Source organism: Ambystoma mexicanum, chromosome 5q (assembly GCF_040938575.1).
Source record: "Ambystoma mexicanum isolate Mex_15411 chromosome 5q, UKY_AmexF1_1, whole genome shotgun sequence".
NCBI lineage: Eukaryota > Metazoa > Chordata > Amphibia > Caudata > Ambystomatidae > Ambystoma > Ambystoma mexicanum.
In genome coordinates this window covers 729,361,888-729,381,703 of record NC_090933.1, presented here as the reverse complement: position 1 = coordinate 729,381,703, position 19,816 = coordinate 729,361,888, and the positions used below count along the sequence as shown (strand labels likewise).

The 19,816-nt window shown below is 48.6% G+C and overlaps 1 protein-coding gene across 3 annotated transcripts in view; it reads left to right on the top strand.

Annotated features, from left to right (window-relative positions):
* Positions 1–19,816, top strand: part of UBE2W (ubiquitin conjugating enzyme E2 W) — a 508,430-nt gene that overhangs the window by 296,275 nt on the left and 192,339 nt on the right. For all 3 annotated transcript variants that reach the window (XM_069621213.1, XM_069621215.1, XM_069621214.1), the window contains exon 4: positions 18,040–18,195. In XM_069621213.1, the coding sequence (XP_069477314.1) occupies positions 18,040–18,195 (156 nt within the window). The remainder of the gene's footprint in view (positions 1–18,039; positions 18,196–19,816) is intronic.

The following is a 19,816-nucleotide window of genomic DNA, read 5'->3' as shown; positions in this document are numbered from 1 at the left end:
AGAAAGTCTGTATCACTGGGCATGTCCAGAACATGTGGAGCACGTCGGCGTCCTCGGCCAGGCAGCGTGGGCACCTGTTTTGGTTCTCCGTCCGCATCTTGTGCATCCTCTTGGGGGTGAGGTATGCTCGGTGTGTGATATATAGCTGTGCCTGCCTGAACCGTGCATTCCTTGAGACCTTTTTTGGGTATCTTAGCACCCTAGCCCATTCCTGATCACTAAATGGCCTCTGGAGTTCCTCCTCCCAACGTCGCCTCGTATTTGATCCTTGCGGGTCTGCTGTTTTAAGCAATTGTTCATATAACCTGGAGGTTGTGTGGGTTCCCTCTGAAATGTCGTACCATACGTCTAGCTCGTCATCTCCTCCTCCGGGTCTATCCATTCCGGCCATCTTTTTCTGATATTTCGTATTATGCAATTATAAAGGATGAATTGGCCTTTGTGTATCTTGTGGTCATCTACTATTTCTCGAAGTCTGCCCACCTCTCTCCTCTCCTCAGGTCTCCAATTTGTGCTACACGTTTGGCCTCCCAGTGCACTCAGTACATCGCCAGCATGTTCGTGTACCCCCCCCCTAGGAGGCCCGCCAAAGGGATCTGTGTCGAGCACGGGTCCTTCATACCCTGGAGTTTCCATGCCCTTTTCCATAGCCCCACTGCGATCTTAAGCATGTTCGGTAGGGTCCTGAGCTGGGGTGTGTCAAGCCACAAGATCTCTCTCAGATAGTATTGTTTCAGTGCTGGTTGAAAGACGATTGTGTCTATCGTTTCATCCTCTCCTAGCCACTTGACTGCGAACTGCAGTTGTCCTGCTAAATAGTATTTTTCGAAATCCGGTAGCCTAATGCCACCGTCCTCGTAGTCTTTCTGGAGAGTCTCCATTGCGATTCTGTTCCTCCCCATAGGAAATTCCGTGTTATCGTATTTAATCTGTTGAAGGCTCTGGGAATGGCGTGTGGGATGTTTGTGAAGTAATATAGCAGGCGCGGTAGCACCACCATTTTCAGGAGGGCCGCCCTCCCCATCATCCCCAGTGGGAGTGTTCCCCAAAAGACCATTGATTTCTGTGTTTTTTCCAGTGCCTCCAGTGTGTTTTTCCTATGGGTGTCGGCAGTGTCATGGTGTATTTCTATTCCGAGATATTTGAAGGAGTGTCGTGCCCATGTCAGGCCCAGGTCCGGGAGGTTGCCCGGGGGAACTTGCCTTAGTCCCGCCAGAGGGAATACCAGGGATTTATCTGTTGATTGCTATGCCCGATAGTCTGGTGTATGCTCCGATCGCCTCTAGGAGGCATGGTAGATTGGTGGTTGGATTTTCTACATATAACAGCATATCGTCCGCGTACAGCGAGAGTTGGTGGAGCACCCCGTCTGTTTATCCCGGTATCCCCATATTCCGCTCTAAGGAAGGATGCAAGCGGCTCTAGGGCCAGAATGTATAATAATGGCGACAGTGGGCATCCCTGCTTGGTGCCCCTGTGTATTCTCCACTCCCTTGAGATGAATCGCCCCGTCTTCACCCTTGCTCTAGGTTCGTTGTATAGCAGTTTGATCCATCGGAGGAATCCCTCACCAATGCCGAAGTGGGCGAGTACGCTCACCAGCCACTCCCAACGCACCGAATCAAACGCTTTGACAGCGTCCAAGGACACTATTGCGCTCTCGCCTTGTCTTTGATTTGTCTCTTCTAGTACATGGTGCAATCTGCGAAGATTCCACGACGTGTTGCTCCCCGGGACGTAACCCGTTTGGTCCGAGTGGATCAAGGTGGGCACAACTCGTTTCAGGCGGTTGGCTAACACCGCCGTCATAATTTTAGCATCCTGGTTGATGAGGGCGATTGGCCTATAGGAAGCACATTGCTTTGGCGGCTTCCCCGGTTTTAGGATCGGGACTATCGTCGATTCGGACATGCTGGGTGGCAGCTGATTGCTCTCGTATGCGCCATGATACACATCAAGTAGCTTCTGGGAGATGGTACTCTTGAATGTTTTATAAAACTCCCCGGGTATTCCGTCCGGGCCCGGGGTTTTCCCTGTGGGGAGCTCCATAATCACACCCTCTATTTCCTCTACCGTGATAGGTGCATCCAACGACTGGGCCTGTTCTTCTGCCAATTTTGGTAATCTAATTTCTGCTAGTGCATCCACTATGTCCTCTGAATCTATCTCTGGGTTCGGGGCATATAGTCGCTCGTAGAATTGGGCAAATAGGTCGTTAATGTGTTCCTGATTTCTGATCTCTTTCCCTGTGGGATCTTCTAACACTGTTATGGGGTCCCTTTTGTTTTCCTGTCTAGTAAGCCACGCTAAAAGTCTACTGGGTTTATCCCCTTCCGCATGTAGGCGTTGTAGATATCTCCCGTAATTCAGCCTTCCCAGTTTTTCCCAAAGTACCACACAGTCCGACCTCAATTCCACTAGCTCTCGGGACTCACTCCCTCCCGTTCCCGCTCGTCGCTCCTCCTTTTCTATCACCTTCTCAAGTTCACCGAGCTCTTTCATAGCTGCCCCCGTTAACCCCCCTGTCCTGCCTATTGCCGCCCCCCTTATCACCACTTTGAACGCGTCCCATAGTGTAGAACTACTTTCCACGCTACCCTCATTCTGCTCGAAGTAATCCTCTATGGACTCTTGGAGATGTTCCTCCAGCTCTCCCTCTTTTAGGGCCTCTGCCCGGAACCGCCAGGTAGGTATCGGGGCTTTCCTATGGGTGTGTGCCCATATTGCTAATACTGGGGCGTGGTCAGAGAGTGTGCGTGCTTTGATAGTGATTTCTGTGAAATCATGTGATGATTCCCTGCCCGTGAATATGTAGTCTAACCGTGTAAATGTCCCATGCGGTGCACTGTAGTGCGTGTACCCCCTCCCCTCTCCATGTACCTGTCTCCAGATGTCGACCAGTTGTAATCCCTCTAAGGTCCTATGCAGTTCCTTCGCCGGGGGCGCCGGCTTCCTGTGCCTGTCGTCCGACCTGTCCAGCAACGGGTTGAAGGTGCAGTTGAAGTCGCCGGCCCAGATGAACGCCGCTTCCCTGTACTGGGCCAGCCTGGGCGCCAACTTTTTAAAGAAGTCTGCTGCGTCACAATTCGGGGCCTAGATGTTGATCAGGCACACTTTCTTGTGTTCCACCATCCTTCCCTCCGAGTCTGACTCCTGCCTGAGCATTTGAAACAGAACCCCCGGGGCAATCCATATCAGTACTCCCCGTGCATAGTTCGAGTACGTGGCGCTGTATGTTTGTCCTCCCCATTTCTTGGTCACCTTGGCCTGCTTTTGTGAGGTTAGGTGTGTTTCCTGGAGCATCGCTATTTTGACCTTCATTCGATTTAGCCATGCATAGACCCTAAGTCTCTTGATATACGCATTAAGGCCTCGCACGTTCCAGGTGACTACTGACGTGCCGTCTTGCCCCATTGTACTTTTTTGCGGTCCGGCTTCCTCATCCCACAGCCGGGTCTCCGTGTCCTGCTCTCTACTCTCCCTGTGTGGGAGTCTCCTGCGGTTCCTGTTGCGGGGCCCCCGCATCTGGTGCGGCCATGACTGTCATCTATTGCCACTTGCCGTATATACCTCTGGTCACCTTCTGCTCGTATCTCCCCTTCATCCTTTGCGGTCGTTTTCCTGTTGTGTGCGCCATATGCTGTCCATTCACCACACTCAACATCTTTAACCCAAACAAAAACTAATGAACAAACGCCCAGCCACCCTTCTCCTGCTCGGGCTCCACCGCTTCCCTCCTCGTACTCCCTTGGTAGGGGCCGATTTGCAGCGGCGTGATGCCTTAAAACTGGCATCTAAACTTGTTGATCACTCTAATCGTGCGGGGGCGTCGCCTTTCTCAGCCGACCTTGACTAGAGTGAGGTTGATAGCTCCTTCATACTTGTCTTCCGGCTTAGTTGCTTATCAATTGTTTGGTAACATTGCGCGTGACTGCGTTTTCTCTCCCTCGTTTCGCATTATCAGGGTCTGTTTGCATTGTTGTTGGCGTTCCTCTGCCTTAGCTGGGGGATGCCCTGCGCGTCCATCCACCTGTGGGCCGCCTCCGCCGAATCGAAGAAGCATGATTTGTCCTGGTGTATCACCTTGAGTTTGGCGGGGAACAACAGCATGTATCTCACCCCTGCACACCTAAGTCGTTCTTTCGTTGGGCCAAACTGTGCTCTCTGCTTTTGGACCAAGGCTGTATAGTCCGGGTAAATCGTGATCTTAGATGAGTGTCTGACAATCTCCCCCCCCCCCCTTGAGAATGCCAGTATTTTGTCTCTGTCTTTGTAGTTCATGATCCTGGCAATTATCGGGGGGGGGGGGCGCCCGGTTGGGGTCTTTTTGTCAGTGCTCTGTGTGCTCTCTCCACCACAAAGCCCTGAGATAACTTCCCGGCCCCTACCTCCTGGAGAAGCATGTTTTCTATGTACTCCGTAGGGTCGTTACCTTCTTCGCCTTTCGGAAGTCCGATTACACGAATGTTGTTCCTTCTAGCTCTGCCCTCCGCGTCCTCCGCTCTCCGTTCCAGGGCCTTGACTCTTTGCAATACTTCCGTTAATTGCGTCCGTGTTGTGGCGACTCCTGCCGTGTTTTGCTGCACCTGTTGCTCTGTCGCCCCCACCCTCTCCGCCAGGTTCCTCGTATCCTGACGGAGGCCCACATCCACCATCACCGCATCCAGTTTGTTTTCTAGCGACACCTTTAGGGCCCCTATTGTTGCGTCCATTTTGTTTTCAAGAGATGCCTTCATGGCGGCTATTGGTCCTATGATTGTGCCGTCGTTTGCGTCTTCTGTCGGTTGAGGTGCAGCCATTTCCATGTCTGTTGGCGTTGTCTGTTTTTGCCCTGGTGTCTTGGTGTAGGTGTCCATGGTGCTCTGCTTGACCTTCCCTTCGTTTTTCTTATTTGGCATTGTGCCCCTGCGTGTCCGTCCGCTCTCTGTCCCGTGGACAGCTGGGCCGAAGATGGGGGACGGTGTTTCCAAGGCGGGATGCTAGCACCGGGTCCTGATAATTCCGTCTCGATTTGCCCGGCTCCTCTTCTATCTTCTACGGGTCGTGCACTGTAGCCCTTCACCTTATTGCGTGGGCGCTATGTTGGTCCGTCAGGGGCCCAGACTTTGCCTTGTCCTGGCGGCAGTTAGGCAGTCCTGCCTGGTGTGTGTTGGTGTCCAGGAAAGCGGGCCGCCTCCCCCTCGCTCCGGCGCCGTGAGGCCTTTCCCCTATGCCGCTCGTCAGTGACCTGGAGCCGGGGGTCCTACCGCTTCATCCGGCGTGCGCTGCCCGGTGTCTCCCCCACGGGTGCTGGCTCGTTCACCATCAGAAGTCCGCTGCGCGGCGACCTTCCTTCCGCTGTCCATGCCCGTCGGCCTCCCCACGGGGTCTGTCTCTTCCGGGCCGCTCCTTCCCCCGGTGAGGCGCCCACGTCCTTTTCTCGCCGAGCCTGTTTCTTGTTTTTCTCCCCACGAGGGGGGGGTCGGCTGCCGCAGGATCGCTGGCTGGTCTGCTCCTTGGCCCAGTCGGATTTACCCTTTACTTCAAGGTTGCGGCTCCGTCCGCCATCTTGGATTTTCGCCGGGCTTTCTTACCGTCGGGCGTTTTACTGTGTAAACGCTCTGTTTTTTCTCGGGATTTCGCTCAGCTGTTGCAGGAATACTTCTTCCTCCTTACCCTGCGCTCGGGCCGCTGCAGCGTGCGCCAGGATGTCTCTAAGTCGGATATGTGCACGGATCATGGCGGGAGCTCTGTCTCAAGACGACCTCACTCCATGGGCTCAGGCCACGCCCCCCCAGCAGCAAGCCCTAGTTTACCACAGATTCAGAACACTATGAAAATGTCCCATAGTTTTAGCCACCACAGGATCATTAGGGGGCCCTCCGGAGATTTCCATGTTCGCGCTACCGTGATCTTGGCTAGTAAGAGTAGCTGGGTTAGGAGGGCTGCTGTTCTGCCAGATCTTGGGTATATGCCTGGGATCGGGGCTCCTAGTAGGATTGATTCCGGCTCCAGGGGCAACGTGATCTTCGTTATGTCCGCTATCGCCAGCGTGCATTGGGACCAGAACTTTGCGACCACTGGACACGACCACCACATATGTATGAATGATCCTGGGAGGCCACATTGGCGCCAACAGCGGAGGTCCAAGGACCGGTTGATGTGGTGTAGTCGGAGTGGAGGATAGTACCATCGTAAGAGTAGTTTATGGGCACATTCTCGATTAGTGATGCAATAGGAAGAGGAATGGGCATGAGCCCAAATGTCTATCCACGTCTGGTCCTCTATTGGATGATCCAGGTCCGCTTCCCATTGAGACATGTAGGTAGCTCTGGTGGTGAGAGTGTTTGTCTGCAATAGCTTGTATATCGTCGAGATCCGACCTTGGTATGGGGGGTCTGCTAGAGTCCGCTCTATGGGGTCCAATTCTCGAGTAGCTGCCACGCGAATTGATGGATGGGAGCACCAATGTCGTAGCTGTGCGTAAGAGAATCTGTCTGTTTCCCTTAGGTTGAAGGTGCTCTTACATTGTTCAAAGGTGAGAGGGCAGCTCCCTTCAAAGAGCTGGCCCAGGGAGCCGAGACCTCCTGCGATCCAGTTGTTAAAATTTGCGGGGTGGGCTCCTGGTGAAAATGTCGGGTTATGGAAGACTGGGGCTGATGGGCTCAGGTCCCTTGGGATGCCCCTATATTTGCGTGTCGATTCCCAGGCTTTCAGGGTATGCTTGGTGGAGGATAGCATGGTGGGCCATGTTCTTCTTGAGGTGGGAGATAGATGCAAAAGGAAGCAGAGGGGGAAGAGGCAAGCGGGATTGTTCCAACTCGGTCCATCTTGGTCGATTTGAGCTAATGATCCAGGCTTGTGTGTGGGCTAATTGCGCTGCAATCTGATATTTCTGGAGATCAGGGACTCCCAGGCCTCCTAGGTGTGGACTAGTCAACATCGTTTTCATTGGGATTCTTGATTTTTTACCCTTCCAGATAAAATGTAACACCTTCCTCTGGAGACGTTGAAGCGGTGGCCTGGGGATCATGACAGGGAGAGCAGAGCAAGTATAAAGGAGTCGTGGGAGGAGGTTCATCTTGCACGCCGCTACCTGGCCCAGCAATGAGATCTCCTGTGAGCGCCAACGATCAAGGTCTTCTTCTAGGGATTTAAATAATGGTTGAAAATTCGCCCGATAGATGTCCTCTGAGCGGGCTGTGATCTGGACTCCCAGGTAGGGAATCGCCTTTTCCGATAGTCGGATCGGTCAGAGGGCTTCGAACGACGCTTTATCCTCAGAGTTCAGTCCCACCCCTAGGGCGGATGATTTCATGAAGTTTATAGCGAATCCCGACGCTTTACCGAAGGAGTTAAGTTCCGCCAAGGAGGATCTTAGCGATTGGGTGGTGTCTGTTATGATTAACATCACATCATCCGCGTACAACGCTATTTTATGCTGGGTAGGACCTACTTGGAGGCCTTTAATTCTGGGGTTAAGACTGATTCGCTGGGCCAAGGGTTCCATAATTAGGGCGAAAAGCAAGGGGGACAGGGGGCATCCCTGTCTGGTCCCACAAGATAGGGGGATGGGATCAGATAGAAAGCCGGTGACTCGGAGCATGGTTTTCGGGGATTGATAATTCGCCAGGATGAATTTCTGAAATGTGGGACCAAAGTGAAAAGATTCTAGAGTGAGTCGGAGGAAGGACCAGTCCACTTCGTCGAAAGCCTTAGCCGTGTCCAGAACCAGCACTGCCAGTTTTCGTGAGTCTCGTTGTGCGATCTCCACCAAGTTCAGGACTCTGCGAATGTTGTCTGGGGCCGATCTGTTCATTATAAAGCCTGTTTGGTCCGCGTCGATAATGTCCGGGAGAACTTTCGCCAATCGGTTGGCCAGAACTTTTGAATATATATTGGCGTCCAAATTCAATAGGGAGATCGGCCTGTATGCCGTGATATCATTCGGGTCCTTCCCTGGTTTCAGTGCCAAGACTGTGATCGACTCTTGCATCGATGGGGTAGTTGTTCCAGAGCCAGCGAAGGAGTTGAAAAGAGTCGTCAGGGGGGTCACCAACTGGGGGCGAAAGATTTTATAGAAGCGGGTCGAGAACCCGTCGGGGCATGGGGCTCTTGGTTTAAGACTCTTGATGGCTTCGTCTACTTCTTCACTCGAGATCGGGGACTCCAGTTCGTCTCTGGTCGTCTGGTCGTCTGGGAGATCTGGGGAATAGCTGCGTCTCGGAGAGGTAGGATTGTTGGTCTCTGAGCGATCTTGGAGATGCCGTCATCGTGTCTGTAAAATGGGTCACAGCAATATGCTGTTTGTCTCTTTCTGTAAATTGGACTCTCCCTTGCGAGTCCCGGAGGCCTAGGATTGCGTTTCTCTTCTTGATCTTTGCCAGCTTCTCCACCAGGAATTTGTTGGCTTTGTTTCTTTTAGCATAGTAACTTTGCTTAGTTTTGGCCAGCATCTGGGCTGTGCCTTGCGCATAGTGAGCTTCCAGTTTATTTCGGGCTATCTGTAGAGCTCGGTGGGTTCTAGGCGTCCAGTTCTTTGCTTTGCATATTGCTTCCGCTTTCTTCACTTCGTCCTGTAGGGCCTGGCGGATTTGTCGCTTTTTGTGATAAGCCGCCCCTTGGGAGATCAAAACCCCTCTCACCACCGCCTTCGTAGTGTCCCATGTGGTGGCCGGTGAGGTGTCCTCATTCTTATTTTCCTTGAAGTCTTTGATAGCTTTCGCCGTCACGTCTCTCAGGGCCATGTCATTCAAAATCGGGTCGAAAAGCGACCATTTGCGTTTCGAAGGTGGATCCGGGTCATGGGCTCTCATCGTCAATATAATTGGGGCATGATCCGATAGGACGTCGTCTGTGAACGCCAAAGCCTGGGGAGAAGCCAACAGGAGATCAATGCGGGAGTAGGTTCTGTGAACATAGGAGTAGAATGAATAGTCAGAGGAGTCTGGGTGTAGAACTGTCCAAGTATCCACCACATCTAGAGTTCTGAAACATTTGAGTAGCCCCGTCGCAATGCTATGTTTGTGAGCCGGGGGGTGAGATTTATCCCCAATTGTGTCTGGGACCCCGTTGAAGTCCACGCCTATTATTGTCTGGCCCTCTATAAATTGTGATAGGGCTTCCTCCAAGGTAGAGTAAAATTCTTCCTGCTTTTCATTTGGCGCGTAGACCGAGATCGAGTAGAATTGGCCATATATCTGGCATTTGATCGCTACAAATCGGCCTTCCGGGCAGAGTAAGGAATCTAGAATTTGAGGACGGAGATCCTTGGCGAAGAGTATTGCTGCTCTCCCTTTCTTGGTGCCATTCGATGCTATAAACTGCAGCGGGAATTGTCTGTTTCGAAGCCTAGTGAAATCTGCTGGGATCAGGTGGGTTTCTTGGAGAAATACCACTGAGGCCTCTTCGTCTTCAAACCTCTGACGTTGAGCGTCAGGAATCGCACTTTCTGGTGTGGCTGTAGGGTCTCATGCTTTGCTTCGAGTGACTGAGAGATCATTGGAGGGGAGGGACAGTGGGGGTCAGGCATCATCCGTGGGCTTAATTTCATTGTTGCTCTCCAGTGATCGTGTTTTCTGTACCCTCCAACGGGAGGATAAACTTATCATTTTAGGGGAGGCCGGAGTTTCGTTTCCGGACAGTCCCCCAGCCAACAGGGCTTTCAGTGATCCAATAGCCAACAGGGCTATGGCCATCAGTCTTAACTGGGTTCGTCTCCAAGGGTGAGAAGGTGGCATACACCTTGGAGTGGGGGGTATGGACCGCGAAGGTCCCGCTGTGAACTTAGCAGCTTACATATTTCAGCGGGCAGGAGTCTCTGAGCCGAGGTTCTCGTAGAATTGTCTTATTTTCGGTGTCTCTGCGTTTTTGACCAGGCCTGATGGGCCTGCTTTCGAGGAGGCTGGCCTAGGTCATCGGGAGTCAAGGTTGGACTGCGAGAGGGCAAAGATCTTGGAGAAGCTGAGTGCAGGATCGATTTGGCATCCTCCAGCTGACTTATCGGGCGCTGGGTCCCTTGTTAGGTGAATGAGATGGCCGTCGGGAATAGCCACCGGTATCTGATCTTCTGGCTCTGTAGGAATTGGGTCAGGGGCTTGAGAGCTCTCCTTTTTTGGAGGGTCATCAGAGTGAGGTCTTGGTAGATCTGTAGGTGGGAGCTCATGAAGGATAGTGCAGCTTTAGTGCGACTAATCGCTGCAAGAGCTCCTTTAGTAAAGTAGAAATGGACTCGAGTGATCACGTCTGGAGGGGGATCTGTGGTCACCCCTTGTCTCGGGCGTAGCCTGTGGGTTCGGTCAAGGATAAGTTGGGTCTGGTCCAAATGTGGGAGAAGGGTTTGAAAGAAGTTTCCAATGTATTCTGGGAGGTCTTTATCTGGGATGGATGAGGGCACTCCGCGAATGCGCAGATTATTTCTTCGGGCCCTGTTTTCCAGGTCTTCCTGCTTGAATTCCAGTAGCTCGCTTTTATTCTGGAGGGTCCGAATCGATCGTTGCATCTCTATTATAGCTGCATCGTGGCTCTGAGTCCGGTCCTCGACTTCACCCGGTCTCTGTTCAGCTTCTGTAATCCGTTGGTCCGTGCGTTCTAGTTTCATGGTGAATTCGGAAATGCATGATCTAAATGCTTCCTTAATCTCCAGCATAAAGGCCTGGATATCCCCTTTCGTTGCCAACTTTCCCTAATCTTCTGAGGGCTTTTGTGGAGTGAGTTTCGGAGGGTCTGTTTTCTTGGCTTTATCTGCTGTTAACAACATTGTGGAGATATCTTGAGTTTTTGGTTCCCTTTATGGCCTTCGTCATTGTGATGATTTCAACGCTCTATCTTGGGAGTCCAGATAGGATGTTGCAATAGGTTGATCCGTAGGTCCTCTGCTCAGGTGGGGGTCTGAAGCTTTGTATAAGGCAGTGGAGCGGCGTTAAAGAGCCAGGGCCCCTCTGGGAGAGGTCCTTAGTGTTATGTGGGTTTGGCGTCAGCAGGGAATTTCGGGGTCGCCAAGGGGGCCCGCCTCCAGGAGCAAGCAGGCCAGCGGTAGGGACGGTGGGCCGGGGCGCCCCAGGAAGAGGTTGGTTCGGAGGGAAAGATTGGACCCTGTGTGGTTGGCCTGGGCACACCGATGGGGGTGGGGGGATAGCTCAGGATCAGCCCTCCGCGGCTGACAGGCCGGGCCTGTCCTCACTTCTCCCCCAGATATCACACAGGGTTTGGGGAGCCGCTACCTCCCGGGGCTTGTATGGTAGGGAAGGCTCTTCCTCACCGTGTCACTGGTCTCGGGTCTCGAGGGGGAATGCTGTGTGCCACCTCCAAGGAGAGACAGACCGAGGCCTCCCCCGGATCGATCCTGCTTGTATGCTTTTATTTTGTTCTGGCTGCCCAGTGCAGCGGGGGCCTTACAGGGGCTTGGGACAAGGCCTGCCGGGACCGCGCCACTCGCAGATCAGGAGCGGGGGGACAGCAACAGGTGCAGGCTGTATAACGCCGCAGGGGCGCCTACCTGGATGCCGGAGCTTCCCGTCGCTTCCCCACCGCGGCTGTACTGCCGCTCGCTTTCAGCCAGGTTCCTCGGGCAGGTGCAGAGGCCGGGCCACCACTCCGCGAAATCTGGCGCTTTCGGGCTCCGGTAGCTCTGCTACTGATGTAGGTCGAGTCCCACCTCGGGGAGGATCGCTGGGCGCTCGGAGGGCTCCGGGGCCTTCTGCAGATGGTGTGACGGCCCCGCGTAAGGGGCCGAGCTGAGGCTGATTGCCTGGAATCCGCGGATCTGCCTTACTCCTACCACCGGCTCATCAGCAGCGGGGGCTCGCTGTTCCCCGGGTTGCCGCAGTTGTATTGACTGTTGCTCGGGGCTGGAGGGGGGGGAGCCCTGCTCTTCGTCGATCCCTCAACTCCGCTCCGATTTCACCTGGGTCGATTATTCGGCTCTTGCTTTGTTTATGCCTCGATTAGGTAGCCTCACAGTCGCTCTGCCCGGCACTCACTTCCCCGGATTGGGGTTGTCTCACTCGGCGGCCATCTTGGAGGCGAAATCTAGGGCCCAGGGGGGAAGCTTTAAAGGAGCTATTCTAGAAGCTCTGTCAGCCAGCCGTCGCCGAAGGTTCCAAGGGGTGCCTCAGTCTCTCATGCTTCCGTGGAATAGCAGTTTATTGTTGGATGCCCGCTGCAAGGGCTGCATTTCGCTGGATGCCGCGGGACTCAAGCGGAGGCCATTAAAGGAGCGTCCACATCGCTGGTGCTCCAGGCCACGCCCCCATATTTCGAAAAGACTCAGTCATCCAAGCCATTCCTTTGTTGAACTCCATCAAGAAGCGTCTGGCCCCCTCATTGCTCACACCATCACTCCCATGTGTGGTAAACCCCTGTGTGGAGATGATGTTCCGCCCGACACCTTCAGACCAGCCCAACATCAGTGGCTGCGCCGTCCCGGAATCCCCTGGTTGTCGGCACTACTCTTAAGAGTGGGGGTAGAGCTGTTCTTGTCCGAGCCCCCCCCTTGACAAGCACTGCAAAAAGTTATTATCCGTTGTCAAGCATTTTACCACCAGGCTTGCCAACAACACCACGCTCTTTGCGAGGTATAGTGATGTTCAATGGGGCTATGTCTAGGACGGCCTTCGGAATTTCCCGGGAACCTACTCTTAACTAGAAGCCTATTCCCATTTTCATTCTCTGCTTAGGTGTTCTAGACATTAAGAAAAGCGTACGAACATCAGACATTTAGAGAGTTATATAATAAAGAATAAAAAAAGGGCAGTGGAAGAGGGTTTATAGTACTCAAAAATGTAGAGTACGATGGATGTTGATGCATCATGCTGTGTACGACAAGCTATGGCATTTCATGTGCTTTCTCACAGCACTATTTTGAAAATCATAATATATGCAGTTGATGACATCACTTATTACGTATGACTTAATAGATGAACATCACTACATCTTATTAATGTTAGAAAATTGACCAGGGCCAAAACCAATTTGGAGAGTGAAATTTAGAACCAATTACAGCAGGGACAGCCAAGTTTTATTTTTAAAAAACATTTAAAACACTGGCACATACTCCACACAGAGGACACTTTAAGCTTTTCTATATCAAACAAGCCTATTATATTTAGAAGGGCTCCAACACTTGAAAACAAATTATGTACCAGTTTTATGAAAACCAATAAAAATTGGCTAGAAACTGCACAACGCTTGATGGATTTTCATAAATCCGGACACTGTAACGTGTCAATATGCTGTAGATAAAACTTGTATTCTTTTCTGACAAAAACGAATGCATAGACCAACTATTTCTCAACTGTAGGACTACAATTGTAATATATGTCATTAATTATGTCTGTAAAATAATCAATGTGGGCAGTACTATCAGAGAATTACGTGTGAGGATCAGGGAACATGTGAGCTTGATTTGGTAGTGAAGACCCAACGTTACCACTATCCCAACATAGGAACACTACACAACAAATGGATTCAAAAAAGGAACTCTGATTTTTGGCTATTGACAAGGTTCTGCCGTAGGTTGTATCAGAGAACTAGCCCTGAGAAGAATGGAAGCTAAGTACATAAGTAAACTACATGCCAGAAGAACAGGCCTGAACAAATACAGTGAACTGGATGTTGTCTTATGGTATGTGACCAATATTTGGACATTTAAGAGCCTGCACCACTGGCACATTCCCTTCCGTTTGCATAACACAGCACTGGACAGTTGTAAAGAGCGCTGAACTTGACAAATGTTTCCAATGTGTACTTCAGTTATGACAATTATGATACTGATAACATTTAATTCATGAGAATGCTGTTTAATTGGATAAGTTATCGTAAAAGTTGAATACGGACAATAACCCTAAGGTTGATATCGGACTAGTCTCAATGTGCGGTGAGCTCTAATGTCTAATACCAATTAACACTAACATTCCAAGAATAGCTCAAACCCCAGTAAACATTAGGGCCCATTGCAATGTGCAAGGCAATAACATACATGGTCACTAGATGAACATATAGATACATTTTACTTCACTGTTAAACTGACACAATGGGAATAAATATGTGCAGACAAGCATGCACGGAATAATGTAGTGCTGTTCATCTATTACGGCAAATGTAATACGTGATGACATCAACTCTATATATTACTGTTAGGGAGAATTCTCAGAAATGTGCTAATTCCCTTCTACCTTAGAGACCCCGAGCTCTTTTGCTGGACTTTAGGACTTAATTATTATCCTGGAGAGAGTGGGACCTTTTTCCCACTCTCATGTATTTTCTATTTGATTTGAAACCTGTTTCTTTTGGTTTTGGAGTCTGAAAAACTCCATAGGTGGCATTGTTTTGTATTGTGACACACAGCACCTTCAGTGCAGTGGCACAGAGAAGTCATTTGGAATTCTGCTAAGGTTTAAATACCTTCTCTTGGATAAACTGTTTCCAAGAGTAGTAAAGTGAAATTGATTTTACTTACCTTTTTCTCTTTGTAGACCCAGCACACACTATCTTAGAGTGCTGGAGGGGTCACTTAGTATCCCCTTGGTTTACCTTCTCATGTAACATTTTTATGTTACCCTTTCTACAATGAATGGCGGGTGGCAGTGTCTTACTTTTTCCTACCATTGTATGTTTTTACCACGTGCTACGTTCGCAGCTGCAGTATAGCACCCATGGGTGCCCATTTTGTCAAAACGACCCTGTTTGTCTTTTTTTTTTTGCCATTTCTTGTTGGAAAGGTCCTTCTTGAGATTTACTCTGCGCGCCAAACCAGGTTTGGTCCCTTTGTTAATTTTGTCTTTGGCGGGATTCACTGGTGAAGCCCGCCTCTGGCATTTGCGTGTCTGGCAGGGCCGGAAGCGAAGGAGTTTCCCAAAGCTCCCTGTGCTTAGTCTCCTGGGTTACAGGAATGCACCCAAAGGAGATTGGCTGGCGGGCTGTCCTTGGAGGAAACCACCCTGCTGTCTGAGTGACAGGCAGCCTGCGAATGAATGGGAGAAACTTGTATAAAAGGCAAGGTCTTTTGCGAGGAAGGCAAAGTAGACCACTGGACGAAGGAACCGAAGAAGCTTGCTTTTACCTCCTGGACCGTTGGTTTGCCCGGTGAAGCACTGCTGCATTGCTGAAGCTCCGATTTTCTAATCGACTAGAGAAGCCCTGCAAAGATGACTTTTCCCCTTGGGTTGGTGGGACCAATCTGCCCCAAGAGGATCTCAACTGGAACCCCTCCCTCTGCTTGCTGTACTTCATTGCTGCTGCAGGAACTGAGTGCCATGGGACAGGAACACCAGAATTGAGTGAATCGCCTTTAAGCTGGACCCGAGCTCCAGGAAGCTCCCACGGACTCCCTTGAAGCAAGACTGCCCAAGCCTGAGCCACCTAGACAGCGTGCTGGACCCCAGAAGCAAGGAAAGTTCACAAGGTGTCGAAGAACCACAGTGGTGCTATTTGAGAGTAGCTGAAACTGTGCCGCTGATCTGAATTGTGCCCATTGCTGCTGCCGACCTTCAAACTGTACTGCAGGAGTCCCCAGACGTCCTCCCTCTTTTTCGCACGATTGAGCTCTAGGAACAACAGGATCTTCAGGACTACAACTGGAACAGAAGTCAGCTGGAACATTTTCTTCAGACTCAAGGTACTGTGAACTAAGGGGTACTTGCCTCTTGTGTGTAGCTTGCTTGCTCTCACTGGAGAATTTCATTGTCTGCCCTTTGCAGAGTTGCTTGCAGCTTTGCCCTTCAAAAGCCTCTGAGCTTGTGGCCCAACAGTGATTTCTTTTACAACAAAACTCTAACATTGTGCAAGACTTTTGTGCTAATCTTCAAGAAGTGACTCAGCTCCCCTAGACGTAGCTCAATTGACATTGGCTGTCCTGGCTCCCTGCAGACTCTTCTTACCCTCTGACTTTGTGTTTAACTGTCCCTCCAAAAAGTCATACATACCTTACTTGTATAGCTGGGAAAGGATTAACCTACATTGTGTTGGGGGATTCCAAAGTGCTTACCTGTTTGAGAAATGTGTTAACCATTGTTTCCTTCCCTAACCTTTTCCTTTTTGCCACAGCTGCAGTATTACCATTTAAGTGTGAAAAGTGATACATCAATGTCCACAATGTCCTAACTATTGAAGTCACTTCAGGGTGTAGGAATATCTGTGTGACATCCCAAAACGATATCTACTTACTTTATTGAACTGAAGGAGTGTATCTAAGTGTTGCATATTGCTTGCTTCCAAAGAAGGCTTATTTTAAAACTGACTGTTAAATTAATAAATAATTATTTTAATCAAGAAACCTGGAGTATACGTGTTTGAATACATGGGACTGTGAACCTCTATGTTGCAACCCTACAGCTCACATTGACCCCTCTTGAGATCATATGTAAAGCAAAACAGTTGAACCGTGATGGTGAGGCTGGATTACCACATTGCTCATATAATTTTATCAAAAATATTTATTCAGTGCAATTGCTATTCAAAATAATGTAAAATACACAATACCATACAGGCTATTGTAACTCATATTACCAAGAAACTCTTCCCCCTTTCATCCACATATATACCAACAAATGCCCACCCCTAAGCCCCTTTTTACTTTTATTACTCTCTGAACAGACCATCTGATGTCAGTACGCTTTTCTTAATGTCTAGGACACCCAAGCACAGAAATGAAATGGGAACAGGCTTGTTATGATAGACTAACATTATGGCAATGAATTACATAACTAAGTAGAAGATCATAACTCAACGTTAATATGTAGATAAGGATATACAACTATTCATTACCATTACCTCAACACACATTTTCTTTTTTTTCTTACCTCCGACAGGATACAATGGAATCGCAACATATTTGATGTAAAGCAATTCTACCAGTTTTTTTCCTATTCATTTCAAGGACCTTAAATACAGCATAGATACGATTTGATTATGAATTGTTGACCAGATTTTATTGGCCAAGCAAATGTCTTTTCTAATGAATAACTCCAAAAGAGTAGACTTGATACACTAATAAATCTTTATCTCCTTTTCTATTGTCATTTTTAATTGTAGCCTTCTTGTCTGTCTTCTATTTTAGCCATGCATAATATTGTGTATTTATGATTTTTTTTTACAATTTCCTTTTAACTTACTACATGAACTTCTTTTGCATGCTATTCTTTTAATCTTATAAAGAATAAGCGGTTCATACCAACGTTCAAGGGTGTTGTGTGTCTAATGAGTAGAGCAATCCTTGGTACAGCTTTTTGAGCGAAACACACGGCCATAGTGTCGGCAATGACAATTTGTATAAATTGAAGACCCTTTGTGTAGATTTGGGCTAAGTTCTTTTGTGAGTATTTAAGGTTTATACAAGAATTATTGGCACTGACCGTTCATGAGAATGTAACAATGGCAATGTACGTACATCTGGACTAATACAATTTGTGAGCGATTCAGGTTTACAGGCAAAAACAGCTCACGAAAATGCTAAACTGCACAATAATTTTGACAATTGGCATTAAAGCAAGCAAAAATAAAAACCACAACATTTTAGCACATATAAGCATATTGACGCGTTTGCTTTCTACGATACACTAGATTGATAAAGGATCTGAGGGGCATGCAATAGGTAATGTTTTTCTTATACTAGAAAAAGCTGCTGCTTGGTGATCCAAAAGGATGAACATGGCTAAATGGACCTCATCAGCAACCTTCAGTAGGCTTAAACTTGAGCTCAGGCAATGCTTGTTTTACTGTGTGCTAGATAAACCATCTTAATGTTTATGGAAAGAGAATATACGTTGTGCTTTTTTGTTTTACATACATTTGTTAGGTTTTGAACAGTTTACCATGGCTGCTAAACTCTCAAACTATTTCATGATTTACCCATTTTGTGTTTTGCACATAATTGTATTGAAAAGCGAGATGTGTGCAGAGCTGAGAATTCCTTATGAAAAGGTTTTTCGTCATTCAAAGGGATAGGATTACTATTGTGGAGGTTTGCATGTTTAGAGAATTACAGCGGATGCTTTTAAGCATTTTATAACATGTTGACCATAGTAGTTGGCAATTGTTTAAATGATTGTTTTGTCTATTTAGGTCATGTTCACTGGTGAGAATATTCCCGTTCATCCTCATGTTTATAGCAATGGTCATATCTGTTTATCCATTCTAACCGAAGATTGGTCACCAGCCCTATCTGTGCAATCGGTTTGCCTTAGCATTATCAGCATGCTTTCCAGCTGTAAAGAAAAGGTAGGAAGTTTATTTTTTAAGCAGTATTTCAAAGTGCATGGTTGTTTCCTTGTTCCATCCATAAATTGTTTAAATTCTATACAGTTTCGTAGAATTCGCAAACCTAGTCATGAAAAGTGTGGCATTTACGATTCAGAGCGTTTGTACCCAATCTCAAGAGAGACAGCTACTGGAAGGGAGTTAGCCACATTTTTGTTCCTCTTTTTGCGCCCCTTTTTGCCGTCCCTTGCCCCTAATCACCATTTGCTAGTAAGTGTGTGTATGTTCGCTTTCCAAACTCCTAGCCACTGTCATTCTTGCCACTCCTTGTCGGTTTATGACACCGAACTGTACATTCTATTCATCCAAATACAAGGTGGAAAATGAGGCAACTTCAGAACCCATAAGAGTAACTATAGTGGATCACATTGGCATCGCTTGTGCAGCCCAGTAGCCCATGTAATGGATTTGATATGGCTCGTAGTGGGCAAATTCTCCACAGCAGTTTTCCTGCATTTTTTGCAGCATTTATATGGGGGCAAGGGGAAGCCTCTCATATCCCACTTCTTAACCCCAGTCCCTTCCCAAACTACCTATCACTATTAAAACAAATATTCTCTAACCCTGCACCCCCTATAAAAATGCGGAAACATTTAGAAACTGCAGCAGTGAGTTCGTACAGTACCCATGTAATGTCATTTGGATATTGTTTGAGATAGAGGGTGGCCTACGCTTCCCCACCTTTTTATAAAGGGCCTGTCTTATTCCATTCTTCCATTCTTATTGTTACTAGCCATTTTCATTAAAGACCAAGCAAACGTTTTAGGTACCTGTAAAAATATAAATTAGCCATGTGGCTCTAACTGCAGTCCTTCATTCTGAAAAACAGGAACAGAAGTAGAATACATAAATAAAAGATGACAAATGAGCCAAAGTTGATTACTTTTAGCAATCGTTTTGTTTTGTAACCTCCATTGGGACAACTGTGCATACTTCATGGCGTCTTCATGTTAAATCACATAGGGCTGCATAATGGCAAAATCTAAAACCCAAGTAACTTTTGTGAACCTCATGCTGCCTGTATGCCCTGAAGAGTTTAATTTCTCTAGCATGGGGTCTGGCATGGATTCACATGCTCATGAATATTCCCCGTCGTCAGGCTGGGAATCCTCGGTAAAGAAAAAATCAGTATCAGTTTCGTTTCTGATCTGTCTTTCTTAGTAGTAACCAATCACTGATCTCTGGGTCATATTGCCCCCAGCCAATGACTGCTTGTTAAGTTTGTGCTTGGGTTCAATGAGTACAGTGAGTCGTTCTGCTTGAGTTAACTTCTTTACTAAGTTGACACAGAAGGTGAGTACATATGAAGCAAATAGGTTAAGTAAGTAAACGGGGAGAGACATCCACCGGCCCCCTCATCATCCAAGTCCAGGCCCCAACTGACTTCGTGGAACACCCAGACACAGTTCATCCATAACATTCCACACCAACATTCCGTCAGGGGCTCATGCACACAGATCTATCAACCAGGAGGAAAAGTACAAACACAACATTGCTCTCTCCCTAAGCCCCTCCCCTGGCAGCCATCCTCAGATTTTTACCGCACGTTCAAGTGTTGGGAGTCCTCGTGCTTTAGCTCTCG